This window comes from Meles meles, chromosome 3 (genome assembly GCF_922984935.1).
Source record: "Meles meles chromosome 3, mMelMel3.1 paternal haplotype, whole genome shotgun sequence".
Lineage (NCBI taxonomy): Eukaryota > Metazoa > Chordata > Mammalia > Carnivora > Mustelidae > Meles > Meles meles.
In genome coordinates, this window is record NC_060068.1 from 70,233,552 (window position 1) to 70,254,856 (window position 21,305).

The following is a 21,305-nucleotide window of genomic DNA, read 5'->3' on the forward strand; positions in this document are numbered from 1 at the left end:
GAATATCCCACCATGATAATTTTATGGATTAGAGAAAATCATAGAGGGGCGCCTGGGTGGCTCAGTGGGTTAAAGCCTCTGCTTTCGGCTCAGGTCATGATCTCAGGGTCCTGGGATCAAGCCCCGCGTCGGGCTCTCTGCTCAGCAGAGAGCCTGCTTCCTCCTCCTCCTCTCTCTCTCTCTCTCTCTCTCTCTGCGTGCCTCTCTCTCTACTTGTGATCTATGTCTGTCAAATAAATAAATAAAATCTTAAAAAAGAAAAAGAAAATCATAGATACTGGTTTCAGTAGTTCATAAAATCTGTCTTTAGACATAGAAGAAACATGTATATTACCTAGTTAATGTGTCTTACCTGATAGTGGAGAAAGTGAGTCTTAGGAGAAATTGAATGAGACACAAAACTTGAATTTCAGAACTATTAAATTATTTAAATGTGCTTGTGTAGCACACATTGTCTACCTAAAAATTGGTATCATTTTTTGTACAATGTCTCAGTAGAACTTTAAACTTCAATTCTAACAATCCATTGGTATACCACTGATGATTTCAAATAGAATTTAAATGACATGCACAGTATTTTAAGTGATGGAATATGTCTATGTTTCAGTGTTTAAGCTTCAAATAACTTTTGGGGGAAAGCAAATAACTAATGGAACAAACACCCAAATAGGAAATGCTTTTCATGCCATGATTAAAAAGACAAAACAAAAGTTTAACACACACACACACACACACACACACACACACACACACACACCCAAGAGACGTTTTAGAAAGCCCTGCATCTAAAAGGAAATGAGAAGGAAAACATTAACAAGGCATTACACTGTAGGATGACACCCATCCCTAACTTCAAGGCTTCTAGAAGACGAAAGTTGCTTCTCTTCAAAAGCCACTGAGATCCTAACCAAGAATATCACCTTTAAAAATATTATTATTTGGATGTCTGTGTGGTTCAGTTGTTAAGCGTCTGCTTTCAGCTCAGGACATGAGCTCAGGGTCCTGGGATCAAAGCCCACATCAGGCTCCCTCCTATGCGGGAAGCCTGTTTCTCCCTCTCTCACTCCCCCTCCTTGTGTTACCTCTCTGTGTGTGTCTCTTTCTATCAAATAAACAAAATCTTTAAATTGTGTGTGTGTGTGTGTGTGTGTGTGTGTATACACAGTTATTTAGGTTCTCATAAATACATGGAAAATTTACCTAGAAGCTGGCATATTGGCATATATCTAGCCACATATCAAAGCTGTTTTCTTTTTTATCTCACTGTTTTCTCCTCCTGAGAATTTTTTCAGTGTATTAATGAAAACTAAATTTGTGACAAATAAATCATCACCATATCTCCCACTTCTTTATTTACTATAATTTTGATGGGTGATGCTATATTCATAAATTCTCAGTGAAGGATTTTTCTCACTGTGTGTCTTTATATTTTTCCATATGGTTGATTTTTGTAATTGCACTCTGTTTTTAATCTGTTATCTTTTATTACACAATAGGGTATCATTGATCACTTGCTCTCATCCTCATATAATAGAAACATCTAAATATTGGAGTCACAGACTACCCAGACATAGAGTCAGGAAACAGAAAAGTGAGTTGGCATTCTTGATTTACTAGAATTTTTTCTCTTTCAGTAAAACTAAGACAATATTACTCATTAATTAGTTTAGATTTTTTATCAAACCTGGTGATTAAACAAAGATCCATAATTTCTTAGGATCAAATCACTGGCAGGAATTAAAGATCCAAAGAATTCTTAAGTAGAAAAAGATGACTGTTAATGGAGCATTTTTCAAAAGGAGTTGGAAATATTTTTAAGGTATTCTTAGAAAATGTAAAATGTAGGATGGAAGATTGTGCAAATGGTCAAATACCACTTCACCTGGTATCACAACATTTTAAAAAAGAGGGGAGTATCTATCTGGTTTGCAAAAGAAAGACCCATAGGAATGGAAATTTTAAAAGCATTATGAGAAAAGAAGAAATTAAAAACAGTGTGGAAATGGAAGTTCTAAGAAATAGCGATGGCTTAAAATTTGATAAAGAGAATAGAAATTAAGGTATGGTATTTACAAATTCATTCAGTTTACCCATGAACAAGAACAACGGCAAAGGATAAAATAAAGTGTAGCCCGTTTATTCATGTGGAGGTGAAAGTAAATATAGATAATGCCAGGAACATTGTAAATTCCACAAGGGTGTGATTTTCTTATCTATTTTATTTTTATTTTTTTAAGATTTTATTCATGTATTTGACACACAGAGGGAGATCACAAGTAGGCAGAGAGGCAGGCAGAGAGAGAGGAGGAAGCAGGCTCCCCGCTGATCAGAGAGCCCGATGTGGGGCTCAATCCCAGGACCCTGAAATCATGACCTGAACCGAAGGCAGAGGCTTTAACCCACTGAGCCACCCAGGCGCCCCTATGTGTTTTATTTTTATTTGATTTATTTCTTAAAATACTGCCTAAAATACAGTACGTACTAAAGCACTAAAAAAAAAAAAACACAAAAACCTGAAAACCTTTAGAAAGAAGGAATGAATGAAATGTTTCTTTGCTTTATCTTTTACCTTTATTAAGCAACAAAATGAACTCATGCTCTCATGTCCATGTACATAGAAGTGTCACATATGTATCTATGACCTGTGGAATCAAATGATACTAAGAAACAAAGAAATATCATGGAATTCCTTGGCAAGTCTTGCTAAAGCTAAGATAATTTTAGTAGCAGGAATTCTTTTAACATAATGCCATTGCAGGACTATGAGGGTACTATTCCTAAGAACTTTTAGATAAAAACTAGAAGGTAACTATCAATATTTTTAAAAGAAAGCGAAGGATGGCCCAAGGAACCACTGTTAGTAACTAACTTGCAGAGTTAAAATATAGAAGAAAAAAATCACAGTGAGTTGTTAAACATTTTGTATACATTCTTTAACACCCTGGATATGAGTATGAACAAACACAGCATCATTAAAAACTGGTCCTAGGAGGATATTTTAAACTATAGTATACAGTGTGAAGGAGAAGAAATAGGCATAATCTCAACTTCCCAAGGCTTTTGGGTTTTGTCCTGAACAACATACTCATTCATAAGTTGGAAAAATATCCTCTAAACCACGCAGACTTGAAGATCCGTGAAGGAATAGTGAAATAATTTATCCACTAAATTTAAATTTAAAAACTTTAATGAGTCCTATGTAAAGTGTGTGAAGTCTGGCCCTTGAAAGATAGGCTGGGAAGCCAGCCTGATCTTGGTAAAAATTAGTTAACTAAAGAAGTGGTAAGTATGGGGCGCCTGGGTGGCTTAGTCGTTAGGTGGCTGCCTTCGGCTCAGGTCGTGGTCCCAGGGTCCTGGGATTGAGCCCTGCTTCCGGCTCCGTGCTCAGCGGCAGGCCTGCTTCTCCCTCTCCCACTCCCCCTGCTTGTGTTCTCTTTTATTTTTTTTTTTTATTTTTTTTTCTTTTTTACAGATTGAGAGAGAGAGAGAGATTACAAGTAGGCAGAGCAGCAGCCAGAGAGGGGAGGAAGCAGGCTCCCTGCCAAGCAGAGAGCCCGATACGGGGCTCTATCCCAGGACCCTGAGATCACGACCCGAGCCGAAGGCAGAGGCCTAACCCACTGAGCCACCCAGGCGCCCCTTGTGTTCTCTTTTAAAAAAAAAAAATGAAGTGGCAAGCAATTATGAAGCTTAAGGAAATACAAAAAAACCTCTATGTACAAAATATAGAGAGCTGGCTAGAAAAAAATCTGGCAAGGGAAAACAATGCAAAATGGTCATATATGAAAAGGTAAACTTTGGCTTCAAAATTTAGGTAGTTTGTAGATAATCAAAAATATGTATTTGATGGGAATATTCAACAAGAGCTTATTTTGAGTACTATGTGTATTTTTGGACTACAGAGTTAAAGCAGATATGACTTGAAGAGCTGCAAATATGGGGGAAAAATAGTAAAATAAGGGCAGGATAACGAAAACAGGTATAATTCAATATACAGTCTTGAAGTGTCTGAAATGAAAACATGATCCTCAAATGTTGTTCTCTGTTCAGCGGGTAGAACAAGAGGAGTGGGCATAAAGTATTCTGTGAGGGATTAGCTATAAGTCAGAACTTCCTGAATGAGAGTTGTGAAATATCAAAATAGGTTACTGAGGAAGGTTATGTTGCTCCTTTTCCGGAAGGCCTTAAAAATAGTAGAGGTGGAATCCTTGTGAAATAATTTGGGGATGGTATTATCTGAAGGAAGAGAAAATGGTATGACCTTGCTTGGCCTCTGCCAGTATTAATGTCTGATATTTCTACTCTTACCTTAGTTGAATGGAATTATAGATACCTATTTCAACCCCCCTATCCCAAATGGATCATTTTGCTCTTTTTTAACATGGCAAAATTTAGATAAATTTTAAAATGGATCTCCTAAAGATCGAGTTTAAGGAAAGTGACATTTCCAAGCTCAACTTGAAATTCTCCTTAATAAGTTTAGAGAAACATTTATTAAATATTTATTCTTTTTTCTAAGGATCTGAATAGAAATTGTGCTATATTCATTGTTTCCTAATTCATAAAATATATGAACTAACTATTTTTATGTAATTTTGATTGTTGGAATCATCAGAAAAGTGACTACATAGTGATTTGGTATGTTGACTACTTACTTGATGACAGTGTTATACTTTCCTAGCATGTAAAAGTGATGTCACCTCTGTACTTCTCAGAACTCTTTTATTACCGGAGCCACCCACAGGCATGAGAGACTCTGATATAAAAAATATTCCAGACATCTCTCCACTGTGAAAGGCAATATTTGCCAACAGGTCCTTTCTTACTGAATTAGAATTTTCTAGATTTCCTGTTTACCAAAAGCCCTCTTCAAGTGCATGGGCTATAAAAACAGCCATGTTGAGCTTTCATTTTGCACAGTCAACGGCCCAGCATCTTAAATTGAATTCAGGCTTGAATATAATGGGTCATTGTCAGTCATGGAGATTTTGAATGGCTCTGACCCAGTGTGCTCATCAGCTGGTACAATAACATATATAAATACTTAAATGAATATATGTGTACCTACATATGTACCACAGTGCTCTCCCTACAAAAGTAGGAGGACGGTCTGATACATGCTTAAAATACACAAAATATTACTTCCTCACACTATGTAGGCTCTGACAACAGAGCAAGGCTGTGTGATACATTGTGGAAAAACTGATGTGAACTTCTGTAATACACCAAAGTGTGTGATTTTTCTTCAACAATTATAAATATATTGCCAATTATGTCAACTGTTTTTATACAATTAATAGTATATTTTATTAGGTGTGTGTCTTATAAAGCTGATATACATAAAATTACTTCTGAAGTAATATATTTAAAGAGTGTGAATTGCATCGTTACAGCCAGAGGTCTCAAACACAAAGCATTCTAAAGAAGTAGGTAAATGTATAAAATTCTGAAGTGGAAACTGCACTGCATAGAAAAGAGTATCGTAGTAGACCATAATTTGAAGAAATGAAGGAGGAGCATAAAGAGTTGGAAGAACCAGAGGAGGGCAGAAAAGGGAATAGGGGTTATAACGACCAAGGTAATGTCAGAATGAATTGGATCTGGGTTTGAAACCTACCCAAGGTACTCCAAAGGAGAGCAAGATGACTGCCGTAAGCCTGATGACAAGGTATCTGTAATACTCGTCTTAATAATGAATGAAGTTGATTCTCCTGACCCATCCACAGGAAGACACCCATCTTCATGTTTTTGCCCAGGACTCATGATGTATATATACTTATTCATAGGCATTCACCTGGTTTCCCTTGTGAGCAACCACATTCATTTGTAGAAAAGGGGAGGAGGAAACTACTGATGCAGATGATATGCTAATAACAACTAAGTAACTCAAGTGACATTCTTTTCCCCTACTTGGCACAGGGAGTTATTTTTTGCCATCAAGAATAAGAAAATGTTTAAAAAAAAAAAGAATAAGAAAATGTTAGGTGAATTAAAGAATACTGACTTTTTTTTTTTTTTTTTTGCCATGGCTAATATTCTTTAATTTTTTTTTGTTTGTTTATTTTCAGCGTAACAGAACACTGACTTTTTTTTAATAAAGATTTTATTTATTTTTTTGAAAGAGAGAGAGAGATAGAGGTATTAAGAGAGAGCATGAGCGAGAAGGAGAGAGAGAAGCAGCCTCCCTGATGAGCAAGGAGCCTGAGGTGGGACTCAATCCAAGAACCCTAGGATCATGACCTGAACCAAAGGCAGATACCTAACCGAATGAGCCACCCAGGTGCCCCTAAAGAACACTAATTTTTTTTTTTTAAGATTTTATTTATTTATTTGACAGATCACAAGGAGGCAGAGAGGCAGGCAGAGAGAGGAGGAAGCAGGCTCCCTGCTAAGCAGAGAGCCGGGCCCAGGACACTGAGATCACGACCTGAGTCGAAGGCAGAGGCTTTAACTCACTGAGCCACCTAAGCGCCCCAAGAACACTTATTTTAAAAGTACTCTTAGATTCCTCTAAAATGCTCTGAACATCCCATTTTCTGCACAGAATTTTAACTTGAAAGCACTCTTGTAAATAGTACCTTGCTGCATTAGCAGAGTATGTGGTTCAAGTACGAGTCTGGGACCAGATTTATATAGTCTATAATTACTTACAGCCTAACAGGAGCTGTGTGACCCTGGGCAAGTAACTTAACCTCTCTGTCTTCCAGGTTTTTTATTTTGTACAATAGAAATGATTAAAATAGCCTCCCTCATAGGCTACTGTGAGGATTGGAGTTAGTATTTGCAAAGCTTTTGGTGCTATAGGAAGTATTTTATAATTCATAGTTATTTATTAAATTTCTAAATATGATTAGTGGGTCAAAGTGCATAATGTAACGTTTGTCTTAGTTGTTTATATTGCTTGAGGTGAACCAACATTTTAAAGCCAAAAGTATGGAAAAAACAATTCTATTTTCCTAGGCAATTTAACATCTTTGTCAGTTTATTTTTTCTCTATTTTTTGACGTCACTTTGTCTTACACCTTCACCAAATTTCTACCATTTGGGGACTTAAAAAGGGTCTTTAGAAATTGAACCTAGTTCCCTTTATGTATCTGAGGAAAATGAGACTCAAAGCCGTTGACTGGCCCAAAGACAAGCAGCTCATGTGTAGTCAAACCCCTCCAAGAATCTGATTACAAATAGAGCTTTCTTTTCACTATACTCTACCACTTCTTGGTGCTTTGGAAATATATTGCACTAATTGCTCAATATTTTCTTAGTATTTTTAAAAGAACAGTTTTCTGCACTTTTTATCATTTGTTCTTCGTAAAACTAAAGAATAGTTTTCCATCGTTTTATCAATTACTCAACAATCCTTTTATGTTCTCCTTGAGCCAGGCACTGAGCAGGATGTTGGTTCAGCAGCGCAGTGTGTTCTGCAGTCAGAGGGAAGATTCCTTTCTATAAAGCTAGCATTTCCCAAAACATATTCTGGGTATACAGATTCTGCCATCTAGCACACTGAAGAATATGAAAAGTCCTGCACCAAAGAAACTTCTCTCTTCATTTTTAAAAAATTTCCTGACCTTTTTTTTTTTTTTTAAAGAATAGCTTGTTATAATCCTTAAGAACTACTGACCTTTGGAATCCATGCTGGGGCTTCTGAGGAGAGTCGTGGGCTTGCTTCCACTGATGGGTGCTTTCTTTTAGATCCTAGCTTTTAGAGATTCAGGATTAAAAAACCTCATTTCAATAAACAACTGATCTGTGGTAGCATGGTCTGTTTTACAGGGGAAGTACTGTAATCCTTTCCATGTATTAGTATCTGCCAAAGATGACTTGAGCTATCCTTGAAAATAGCCTGGGACAGAATGTGTAGACATGCTGAGATAAGGAGCCTCCTGCCAGGCCTCCAGCACAGGAACCGACTTAGCTTACCCCAGGCACACGGCCGGCCCTCTGCAGCACACTTACCCTGCCCGGGTGTACGGAGGAAACATTCTGTTCATCTGAGAACACCTCTATTCCTAGCTCTTTGACAGTTTCACTTTCCATATCCCCTCAGTTTTAAACATGTGGAAAAAGAGATAAAGGAAGGTGATGAAATGAATAAATGAAGTGGGGAAGGCTATGAAGAGAGAGAAGCAGCTCAAATTTACATGCCTGCTTTGCATGCAATTATGGCTGGGTTTTGGAGGGGGAGGTGAGTGTTCTCCAAAGGTCATTTTATAAGATAGAAAGGAAGATGAGTATGCAGTGTGAAATATTGGTTAACATTGAGAATAGAATCAAACACTACGCTGATTTTTATTAGACCATTTTGATTAAAAAAACTTTTCAAATTTCTGATTCTTTTTTGAGGCATTAGATCAACTATAAATGAAAATAGATCAATGTTAATTTAGGCTTCATGGTACATTATACAAGTTACCCTATTTTAAAACTTATAAATTATGTTCACCAAGTAGGAAATACAAAGAAATTAGTGCAGTAAAGGATCAAATTTATGCTGCTACCCACCCCCCCAGAAATCACAGGGGAGGGAGAACTGAAAGTGTATACCCATTATTTCTTTCTTTTTTTTTTTTAAAAGATTTTATTTATGTATTTGACAGAGAGAAATCACAATCAGGCAGAGAGGCAGGCAGAGAGAGAGGAGGAAGCAGGCTCCCTGCTGAGCAGAGAGCCCGATGCGGGACTCGATCCCAGGACCCTGAGATCATGACCTGAGCCGAAGGCAGCGGCTTAACCCACTGAGCCACCCAGGCGCCCCGTATACCCATTATTTCTTAAATAAAGTTTAGTTGCATAGGAAATTTTGACCCCTCTCCTTACTTAAAATACTGGTTTTTCATTAGACATTACTATTTGAAATTAAAAGTGTCTATTGCCTTTTGCTCTAAATTCTTATTTATTAGCAGTCACAATCCTTAAATTTTGTATTTTTGCTCTTAAAAATGCTTTAATTTTAAAAATACTAGATGATTCAATTTGTCTATTCATTCCAAGTTGGAAATTAATCTGTTTGGCTTGAGGCTACATAGCTTACTCTCATTAGATGGGTATGTCCAAAGATATGTGAACATTTCCCATACAGTGAGACACTGGGATTTTCAAATATCGCTGAGATCTTAATCAAAACTGTGCTGATTGCTTGGGAGTTGGGTCCTGTGAGAGAGGAAATAAATCAACCTACCCCCGTGACTCAGGTACATTAGTAATGTTGTAAGATTGTTTGTTTCTAAAAGAAAGAAGGTATAATATAAAATATGTAAATGTATATTTCACATTTGAAAAAGTTTTACATTGTATTTGTCAGATTGTTCATAGTGCTATGTATATTTAACACTGGAAAAGGAATTTCTATGCCCAAGAACTATTTCAGTCAGTGGACACTGATTTAATGAAATGTCCATGTTTCAAGGGAAGACACACCTTTGGATTCAATTCATATCAGTTTAGAAACTTTTTGCATTATACTCTATTATCCGTGCTTCAAAGTATTTATAATTTTTATGAACTTACACAATATTGAAGTGAACAAGTTTACACAATTAATTTATGAAATTGAATTGCACCCAGTTGAATTTCTATAAACAGAGTACTGTTTTTTATTTGAGCCTCAAACCTCCTCAAAGAATAGAAATGTTATTATTCCATTCTGTAGATGAAGACATTGAGGTTTGGGAAACGATGGATTAGCCATTTGCAGCAACCGTGACAGGCAGAGTATTCATAGAATATTCAGGCTGGAGTCGTCATCTTCCAAATACTACCTGGCTCCATCCGTGTTTTAGGTCTGTCCTCGGATGTCGTCTTCTCAGCTGTCATCTTCCCTAACAGCACTGCCCACTTCTGCCCTTTCCTGCTCCTGCACCTCCTTGCCTGTTCTATTGTGGCATTTTGTTTCTAGCCCTTCTCTATCTCTAATCATCATATTAGCACACTTGTTTATTGCCTCTCTCTCCCTTCAAAATGCAGTTTCGGGGAACACCAAGACCTACTTTGTTTTGTTCACAGTGGTGTCCCAGGTACCTCGCATCATGCTTGACACCTTTATGTCTCTGTAACTCAAGATCAGACTTTTTCATTGTTGTCTCTGTAAGATTAAGCATCATGAACTTGGCTCACAGTCTCCGATGACATCAGTGTCGCCAGGATTTGATCTGCCCCCACGGTCCAAGTTGAAATTTAGTTTAGATCTCTGACGAGGACGCACCACGTACATACAGTTGCATGTAGTTCACCTGCTCCAGAGCTGTAGCAGGTAGGACGCGATCGTGCTAGGAGATCGGTACTGCATACGTCCGCCAGCGTCTCATTTCTCACCTTTAACCGACAGCATTCCTGACCAGCGACTCTGACAAAAGTTCCGAAGCGTTAAAACCGTGTGTTACACAGCCCTAGTGTGTTTTACAGCGAGCAGGGCTGTTGTGTAGACTCCTCTTGCCCTGGAGTTTTGCACAGATAAAGGGAGGATATAGTTTTGAGAGGATTGCTCTAACTACAAAGTGCGTCCTGAAGGCCATTTAGCTCACAATGAAGGTCTGTGTTTTAAAATAGCACTATAACAAAGTAACTACAGAGTTTTTGGCAAGGGCTTCAACTATTTATAGAACTAAGTAAGGCATAGTAAATAATACCACAGTGCCCAGTTCTCCCTTGCCATAACCCCAAACTTATGAGAAGCACTGTAATTATTTTTTTCTACTTAAAAAAAAAAAAATCATAGTAGCCATTATCAGTTTAACCATACGGAAGCTCAGGCTGAGATTTCTTTTTTAAATGCATAGTTTTGATTTTCAGCAGCTGCGCTGGGTCTTTAATCATATATTATCTTTATGAAGCCTTTTTCTAACATATGTTAATTGGCTGTTTTCTGTGACAAATTATGAGCTCTTACTTTGATGAGGTTCAATTGCAATCATGTTGAAGTCGAGTACGTAGAGTTTCCACCCCTGCTGGCTTCTCAAACCACTACAAACATCTGCACGTCACTGCAGTGCTGAGTAATGGCAGGATTTGGGCTGGCTGATTTCACTACAGATTTTTTTTTTCCACAGGATATTTTCAGCTTCTTTGTACTAAATCTGTTGCAGGGTTTGCCCTTTTTAGCAGAAGCATGCTCTAAAATTAACATCAAACCTTATTGGCGATTACTATAATACAGTGAGAAATATTTCATAATACAACACCCTAGCATCTGTTTTGCTTTGCTGAAATTTTAGTGTAGTTTTTAGTGTAGTTATTATACATTTTTAAAAATCAATCAGTTGTGAGGCTTTTAGTGGTTTCTAAATAATCAGCATTTTATAAAAAATATTTTGAATTCTTCTGCAGAGAAGAACGGGTGTTTATTGAGTGGATGGCTATCTATTTAGCTGTCATAAAGAAAAGGCACGTACCACTTTTTCTAGGTGTTTCCAAATGTCAGTATGTGAAAGATTCTATTACATTTTCTTTTTTCTTTGTATTTACATCTGTTGGTCAAGAAATGAAAAGAATTACATGTTCCATCAAGGTTAATGTCCAATAAGGGGCATAGCATCCATTTCAGTTTTCTATCATAATGTCAGTTTTTAATATATGATTAGGATGAACAGATATGTTCTAATCCATCTGCTCTGAGAACTGTGACAGATAGCCTGCATGGATACCAACAGATGATCAGTGAGAGCTATGATTAGAATAGATGTAAAAATACAGCACATTTGTTTATATTCTCAAAAAAGTAGTCAGGATAATTGATTAAGGCCTTCAGAAACTGTGTCAAACTCCAGTCACATTGAGATGAATTTAATTGTGTTTCTGGCCTGACATCGAAGGTAAAGGACTCTGCGAAGTGCGGTTCTCCGAAGCCAAAGCTAGGGGTCAAATTTCCATACAGGTATTAGAGTTTAGAATAAGATGAGCCAGATGTGAACAGGAGCTACTCCTCCTCATGAGGCTGTTTTTAATCAGCCGTTTCCCTGGAGTAGCACACAATCAATGAGCTCTAAATCCTGAGGCTACCTGCATTCATAGGAAGGCCTGCGAACATCATTACAGAACTTACAATTGAGCATATGTGAAAAAATTAGAGCAGAAATTAAGGGTAGGAAAGGTTAACTTCAGAAGTCTTACTTTGGTACTGCTCCTTTAGAAGGTCTCAGAGATAATTTAAATGTTAAAAATAAGAGTATTAAACCCTACTAAATGCAGATACTAAATCCACTAAAAGATCACTGTAAATAAGCCAAATGGAAAGTTATTATTGATTTATGTTAGCCAGAAGTGTTTGAATATACGTATTATTTTGAGAAGGTGGATAGGTCAATTTCAGCGTGAGTAAGTAAATCTAAGGTAGGTTGTTGGTTGTTTTTTGTTTTGTGTTGTTTTTCGTTAATAGTACTACGGCTAGAGAGCATGGCTTTAGGAACCTGTGTGACACTTGAGTGTGACTGCAAAGTCAGCGGATGCACTGTGTCTTGAGCTAGTGTACACAAGGAAATTTAGTTCCACTTGATAAGACACATACTTAATTGGATTTAAGAAAATAAACCAAGGTAAAGAATGATGTGCAAATGAAGCAGAGAACTTGGCACTTGACTGTATGGAAGCCCGTGAGCCATGTGGCTTAATTGGGGCCAGTTGGGATCATTTAATGATTGCTGTCAGAAGATCAGATTTAATTCTCCTTATAAGAAGACCACAGTGGGATAGAGTTAAACAAATTGTCATCAGAGGTTTCAGATGAACAAAGCCTTAATTAGGTTGATTAGGATGCTGTAAAAGAGATGAAGAGAATAGAAAAATTGATGAATCACTGGTTTCCATGTTGAGCCACATGTAACAGCAATATCAAATATCTATATTTGAGAGACATTATTACAGCATTTTGAATATTATGTATATCAGATGGAAGGCTTTTGTGTAAACTTTCTAAAATTCTGAAGTTCAACTACAGACAAAAGTAAATGACATTCAGTATAAATAGTGGGTGATTTATGATGCATATTCTTCTTAATGTATAACAAAAACATTGGCAGGAAGACAGTGGTATGTCTTTGCATTTAAAGCCCATCTTTAAATATTAAATAAAGAGGGAAAATAAATAACAACAGAGGCAAATTATTTTCAGGGACATAATTTTCAATTGTTTAATGTATTATTTGAATACAGAATAAAAACAAAGCCTTTACTTAGAATGTCCTTTCGACCATTCATATCACAATCTTAGTAATACTGTGATTACGTACCAGTGATAATACTCATGACTACTCAGGTGTCTTAAAACATAGTCTTCCTGTTTTATCATCACATCATGAAAGACTAAAATGTGGTCTTTCCATTTGCTGCAGCTTCGCAGGAAAATGTTCTCTCTGCACACACCCATACACACACACCAATGTATCAGTAAGGCTAAAAACTGTGCCCAGTGTATACAGGTTTTTGAGAAAGAAATTTATAGAATATTCCCATTTGAATCATGAAATATCATACATGAAGGCTTGAGAAAACAATGAACATAAAAATTTTTTCTGACATGATTATGAGATGTCTGGGAATTCAGATTTTGTTGTAATAAGATGATGATATGGAACAGCAGCATCTCCCCTTTCAAGCCTGGCTTGGTTTGAGGGCTGACAATTCTGTTTCACTGATACTGGTGTTGTATAGTGCCTTACTTGCTTTGTTCAATAACAGCAACAACAACAACAACAACAAAAAATCCAGCTGCATATTCTTTACAGAGAGGTTACAGCTGGGGAACAGAACACAATCTGTGATGCTAACTAGAGGCTCTTGCTCTGTGATGAGACAGTGCCCGATTTACCTTTGTGGTAAGCTCTGCCACGTCACAAAGTGGCCTTGGAAAGAAAACGTGGTGACTGCACTGTTGTGAAAAATCGGGAAAACAAAGGCATGGTAGAACCCCGGATTAATTACTTAATATGATGAGGAAAGACAAAAAAAACTGCGGTGTGGTTCAATAACACAAGGCTCTGGACATATTTAGACCATTTGGAGTTCATTTTGGCATGGGGAATGGAGAATGCTGTTTAAGCTGCCTTGTGAAAAAAATGTTCAAGACAAAATATACCATGGAAAACCATGACCGGGAAGCTGTTCTTCCCCCGTGTTTAGTAAATTGTTTATAAGGCAGCACAGTTGTTTAAAGGTAGGTGCCTCTTAATTTCTAGAACTGTGTAAATAAAACGATTTATGTCAGTGATAATAGCAGGTTAGGCCCACTTATTAAATTAATTGCAGAGTTTTTCAAAACGAGTTCCTTTTTAGCCTTATTATTTTTCTGACATACATTTCATCTCCTTTTGTCCTTGGGGAAAGATATTAAAGTAGGACTAGAAGCATTAATGTAGAGTTTTCAGCAGCCGTGGTCATTGGGAAAATTGATATATTTCCCTAGTTATTTCTACTTTTGCAGCCTGAAGCTCTTCCATGACTGATACTTAAGAGAAACTTCTTAATTTTTATAACACTGTAAATTTTTCCTTCATGTAATGATTATTGTTAACGAATAAATGAAGCATTACCTGTTAGAACTTGCTCATCATTAGCTTTGCAAAGTCAAGTCTTCATGGTATATATAAGGACAATGATTCACTTGGTAGCCTCATGGTATAAGATAGTTTTTATTTCATGTCTCAAAACTGAAGCAGTCTTACAAGTAGTAGGTCATGTTCCCAGTACTGCTATGGACCCACTTCATATATAACACCACCTTGAATGACCATAGCCATCCCCTGCACACCAGGAAGTTTGTTCCTGGCGTTCCTGGATGGCTCACTCGGTTAAGTATCCTACTCTTAATCCTGCTCAGGTCTTGATCTCAGGGTCATGGGATCAAGCCCCATGTTGGGCTCCATGCTCAGCAGGAAGTCTGCTTGAGATTCTTTTCCTCTCCTTCTGTCCTTCCCCCAATCATGCTTGCGTGCGCGCTTTCTCTCTGTCTCTCAAATAAATAAATAAATAAATAAATCTTAAAAAAGAAAAGTCTGGGGGCCTGGGTGGCTCAGTTGGTTAAGCATCTGCCTTCAGCTCAGGTCATGATCCCAGGGTCCTGGGATCGAGCCCAGCACCAGGCAGGGAGCATACTTCTCCCTTTCCCACCTCACCCTACTTGTGCTCTCTCTCTCTCTCTCTCTGTTAAATAAATAGATAAAATCTTTTTTAAAAAAGTTTGTTCCCAATTCATTGTAGGCAACAACAAGCTGAAGTCCAGACCTGAGCTTCCTAACTCGAAAATTCTTTCTACTTCCACTCCTCAGTATAAATTACTCTTCTTCCATATATGAGATGTTATATAAATATGACAAAAGATTAAGTGAGGTTATCAGCTGGCTTCTATATGTAAGAAAATGTTCTCAAGAGTAGTCATTAAAAATAACAGCTGAAGAAAATATACACCTGAGAGGTGAAAATCTTAAAATCATTAATCAACTAAGTTATTAGCTCCTACTATAGGCCTGGCAGTGGATTAGATACTGGGAATACGAAAGTGGGAATATGAAAGCAAGACAAACAGAGTTGGCTCACAGATGCTGAAGAAGACAGGCAATTTCAATTATGACAAGTGCTGCAAAGGAAGACATGGTGCTATGAGTCCTCATGGGGGATTTGTTGCAGCCATGAAAAGATGGAGTGCTTCCTGAGGAGGTGAAATTAGAGCTGAGATGGAAAGGAAAGGAAGAAGTTAAGGAGGCACAGAGGGGAAGGAGGAGCATTCCAGGTAGAAGGAATTGCACATGCAAAGGCCCTGTGGTAGGAAGGAGCATGACATGTGTGAGGAATGGACAAATGACATTATTACTTGTGTGATACTATGTTACAGAGACTTGAAGATAACTCAAAAATCCATCATATTGACACTAAATTGAAATAAATTGAGAAAATAACTTTGTGTTTGGCATGATGGTACTTATCCAGTGGTAAATAATGGTTGTTTTTTTATTATCTTTAGGAGGGTTAGTTTTGGCTCTATATCTAAAACGAACTAGCTTGCATTCATAGTTAGGGTAATATAACATGTTATATAGAACATCATAAACTTAAAGGGAAGTGGAAGAATGACTTTCAGGGCCAAGGAAATATTCCCCAATTTGTAAGACATCACGTAGTTGAGTAATAATAAGAATAATAATAATTATATCTTTTGAAGTTCAAAATACCTCTTAAGCAAAAAAAAGTAAAAGTTCTACTTGTTCCTTTCAACCAAAATATAATTACATGTCTCATATGTCTTTCAAATAGGTCGTGAGGTAGAAAGTTAAATGTATCTAGATGTACCAGAATGAGCCGAGTTTTCCACTTAAAATAATATTGAATCATTTAATTATCTGAGTTAGTAATACCAAGCTTGCAGCAACTGGGCTTAAGATCGTTTTTGTACCTTACGAAGAATCCAGTTTGTATTTACTTAACAGTATAATTTTCTATGTGATATAGTATGCTTGGTTTTGAGCCTTGAGTTTTTTTAAAACATTATATGAAGATGCTAGTGTTGTCAAAATGTGAATCAGTGAAGAAGTTATTTGCTAATATGAGTAAAAGAAAACCAGAAATCTTTCTTTGCAAATTGACATCACATATTTTAATGTTTTATCATCATTCATGGGCTGTTTTTATTTAAGCAACTGCATTGTGCTTATCGTAGCAAAATACATGCTTTGCGAAGATAAGTTTAGCAGAAGAGAATTAATTTCTTCCCACATCTTTTAATGTGGCATGGCAGTCTCACTCTATGATCAAAACACATAACTGAAGGTTGTGTTTAATTTCTAAATCAAAGTGTTGTGGGAAGATGATTGAAATCTGAAGATGACTCAGATCCACTTGATATGTGGTTTTCTTCCTACAGAAACCTTATGGTAGACTGCCATTTCCATGTTAGAAGGAACCTAATAGTGATGAGATTGAAATAAATAGTTTCACTACATCCTGAAAGTTTTTGTTAGTTTCTTTAGTTCTTACTCTGAATTTTTTTAAAAGAACTTTGAGACCTTCAATAACATAGGCATCTATGCTCCCCACCCACTGTATCTTTTTTTAAACTATGGGTACAAAGATGTAACCAATGTGTCTTACAAACACTGATACATTTTTGGGGAACAGTTTTTGTAATTCTTTTTTTTTTTTTTTTTTTTTTTACTAAAAATAAAATTTATCCAATTGGCTCTTGCCTGTATAGAATTCTTCCTTTGCCCGAAAGGGTAAATTAAGATTATATGGCTGCGTTAGCTATGTCAGATGATTTCTGTGAGGCATGATAAAGGTAATTGTGATATATCTCCTACTTCACCAAAGGGAACTTGTTTGTCTTCCTATTATTTCTTAAAGAAATCGTAACAAAATATTAACCTAGAACTCAAATGGATTTTTCTTAGGTGTTTTAAAAATAGAAATAAAAAATTGTGTCCCCATGTCTGGATTTCTGTCATTGTCCCTTATCTGAACCTCTCAAAGGCCTCTCTGTGTATGGTGTGCAGCACAGCACACTCAGACAGTTCTGCTCAGAGAAGGAAGTGAAGAGTTTTGGTTCCCATTTTACACTTCTGGAACAGTTTAGGGAAGGAAGCACCTTTACACCTTTTATTGTTCGTGGTTGCTGACATCATATCCTTCCCTGACCAGTCTGTGCGTGTTTCCTGCCATTCTGTCAAGATTCTTCTGTGTTACGGGGAGGGATTTGTGGGAGGGAGGGAGGGAGAGAGAGAAAGGAAGGGAGCAAGAAAGAGTGAGGCAGGGAAGGGGGGAGGAGGTGTGTGTCACTCAAGGGAACTTGTTTGTAAAGAGAGAGCTGGGGTAGGAGAAGGATCTTTAGCATCTGTCCACAAGAAATTCTTCTCAACTTGGGTCTCAAAACCACTTTGCCTTCATCTGTCTGCTTATGCCAAACTCAAAGTGAACAGAAGCCTGCCATAATGAAGTTCCCCTTTTTAGTAAGCAGCCTGATTTTATTTTTCTTATATTTAGGTTGACAAAAAGAAAAAAAAATGCAGAAGACTGTAGCTCTATAGAGTGTAACTGTGGTAGAGCATTTCTTTTTCTTTTTTTAATTACTGATTGTTTCTGTGTAGCTCTGTCATTTTCCAAGAATGCTGCTTTCATGTGGAAAGAAGTAGTGGCAAGGCTGCTGGAATTATTTTAAGCTTATGGTTGATTGTACATAATGAAAGTTCTCAGCATAACTTGAAATTCTACTACATGTAGTTTACCTATTCTTTTCTTCATGTACATACAAAACAATTTTAAAAACTACTGAAGTTTTTTAATCTCCTTTTCAGCTTTTCTAGGCCTCCTACAAATTAATACTTGAAACTGACCTTACAATATAATTTTGGCATAAAGATCAGCTTAGAGAAGTAGTTATGCCAAGAAAACAACTACTGAGCTATGATTGACCTTCCTAACTCTTTGAGTTTTTACTGACAGCCTTGAAATGTGGTGATCCATAATCAAATGTTCTAAGGCACGTTTTGTGACATATTTTACTTCATGAAAAAAATCGTATCATCACCGCGTAGTAGTCTGCATATGTACATAATAATATCAAGTTTTGCATTTTAAAAATGCTCAGAAGGCAACACTTCAAGAAATATTCATTTTTATGGAAAACAAGAAAATATTTTAATTTTACTGAAATTTAAACTTGTTTCTCTTTACATTAGCTTGCATATTTCAAGAAGGAAAATACATCGAATGGTATTTTCACCGACTATATTATATATATATTTGATATACGCATACAAATTTTTTCCGGCAAAATATTTCCCATCCTTTTTTCTTTAAGAATTAAAAAAAAAAAAAAAATCCTTGCTCTGCTCTTTTTAAAAAGTGTTTCTCCTTTCAAAGTTGTGAAATACGGGGTGGTGAGGTGTAGGAACTCTTCTAAGTTTGGCTCATGAGTTCTCTGCCTTTCTGAAGAGACTTTTCTCGAGGGATGCTTCTCTGCTTGTTTGGTTATTTGTATTTTGAAACCAGTATCTGTCGAAGTTCTTGTCTTCCCCGCCTTGTCACCACACTCTAATCTGTTCACCCTGACCTTCCACCTTAAAGTGAATAAGCGCTTAGGCAGGCATAGTCCTGTAAGCCGATAGTGCCACCGGCCTCAGCCAAATGAAAAGAAAGGAAATTGTCCCATATGCGTTTGTGGACTCATGGGTTGGCTTTTTTGTGATAGAGGAAGCCTGTCTGTCTCTGTGGGGTCTTGCACATGCATGGGAAATGCCATTCTAACGGGGCCGCTTGCTTCTAAGGTAAGACTATAGGAAACACAGGAAAGTTGCCCAGTTGAGTGATATTTAAGGCGGTTTCTAAAAATAAATAGATGGACAGTGTGTGGCAACAGTGAATATATAATGCAACTGTGCTTTGTGAAGGTTTCATATTTTAATGTGATTTTAACGTCTTATTATACCTAATTTTTTCATGTGTATTTGTCAAATGTGTGTTATTTAAAACTTTTGAACTACTTCCAACATTTAAAATTGCCGCTGGAGTAGTAATTTTTGATGAGCACTGTGTGGTCATGATGTTACTCAACATATATAGTATTCCCAAGGGCACAACTGATCTGCAGTTTCATAGAAAGGCATTGGGCAAAAGAGAATGGATGGTCTTAGTATTTAAGCAGCGCTTAGTCCACCAGAACTAATTATATCATAATAGCTGTGCAATTAGATAATCACAGAAAATTTTAATTTAAAGAAATTTACTCAAGGTGATAAAGAATTTAGAAATTAAATTAAAGAAATCAAAAGACAGCAGATGATCAGACCAAGTGTGTAACAGCTTTCCTGTTCGAATAACTTTGAATTAGAGCCAAATAATCTATTAAATAGCCAGGACATTGGCTTAGCATTACATAATACATGTGGGAATTTCTCAGGTCCCTCATCAGACACCAGCTAAAACAGGGAAATTCTGAGCAATGTATAAAGTAGTTGCATTCTTTGACATAAAACTGGATAGAATAATTGAAGCGGTTGCTTGCAAATGAAGAATCCAATGTGGAATGCTTTCTTGTTAACTTCCACATTTCACGGCAATTCATTTTCATTATGTTCAAATGTTTTCAGATGTAATTTAAAACAAAGTAAAATATATACTTTTAATACTCGGGTTCTCTAGGTTTATTTTATATTATTGATGATCATTTCTTTAATTTTAATTCATGACCTAAAGGTATCTAGTATATAATACTGGGCTTCTGTAATTTTGTATGTTACTCCCCAAAGATATATGATATGTCTTTTTAAAATATTTAAATTTAGAGAACTGATGGCTTATTATAAAAAGTGCAGTTATAAAAAAAGTATCATTATAAATGGAGTAATACTCTAATTTTTTGCACTATTTCTTTTCTGTGAATGATTATCTTTTTTGATCCTTGTATTCAAGATATAGCTTAAGGGCTTTCAAGAGGAAAAGGAGATCTCACTGCTGATAGCTGCTTATTATGTAAGATTAAATATCCCGTATTATTTTTACAGTGTTCTCATAGCAGTGACTTTTTAAAAATAAGATTAAAGGATTTAGATTTAAATTAGTTGACATTTACATATATCAAATAGCGCTTTCATAATAGTCCATCCTATTTGCATAACGAGGGGACGTTATCACCTCTGCTGTCAAAACACGAGATTGTTTTCCCTTCAGAAATGAATTAGCTGCCCTACTTAGCATACACAGGTACATAAAGGTTCATTAACTCTCTGATTTAGGTAATTTTTCATAATGGAAGGGTGAAAATAGTCACCTAATTTCATTAAAAAATATTAAGGAACTCATTGCAAAAGATACATTTCAAGTGTTGGGCTTTGAAGTATAGTTTTTGTCATTTAAATGACTTGTTAAATTACTTATGAGATTATTTTAATTATAAAAACAAACCGTTCCTTTTTGATATCCTCCTACATGGGATAGACCATGTGCTTTTAGTACTTATTTTCATTCATTTGATTGGCTTACTTTCATATAGTTCTCTTTTTAAATTAGAATAGGATCGCTCTTATGAAACCGCCTTTCTGTTAAAGTGGTATTTAATTTTTCTCTTTCTTCCAGCAGGAACGAATGCAGGAATTTGGGAACTGAGCAGTGCAAGTGCTGAAGAAGGAGATTTGTTTGGAGGAAACAGGAAAGAGAAAGAAAAGGAAGGAAAAAATACATAATTTCAGGGACGAGAGAGAGAAGAAAAACGGGGACTATGGGGAGAAAAAAGATTCAGATTACGAGGATTATGGATGAACGTAACAGACAGGTGAGTGGGGTAAACTTTTTCCTGTATCATCATTTACATGGACGATTTATTACATTTTCCC

The 21,305-nt window shown here is 36.5% G+C and overlaps 1 protein-coding gene across 11 annotated transcripts in view; it reads left to right on the top strand.

Annotated features, from left to right (window-relative positions):
- MEF2C (myocyte enhancer factor 2C) overlaps window positions 1–21,305 on the top strand; it is a 160,954-nt gene that overhangs the window by 37,602 nt on the left and 102,047 nt on the right. For 8 of the 11 annotated variants that reach the window (XM_046000028.1, XM_046000024.1, XM_046000022.1 and 5 more), the window contains exon 2: window positions 21,052–21,244. In XM_046000028.1, the coding sequence (XP_045855984.1) occupies window positions 21,191–21,244 (54 nt within the window). In that variant the 5' untranslated portion in view covers window positions 21,052–21,190. Of the gene's footprint in view, window positions 1–17,908; window positions 17,925–19,077; window positions 19,242–21,048; window positions 21,245–21,305 lie in introns of those variants that run through there. The other 3 variants (XM_046000021.1, XM_046000019.1, XM_046000018.1) reach the window with 3 other exon arrangements.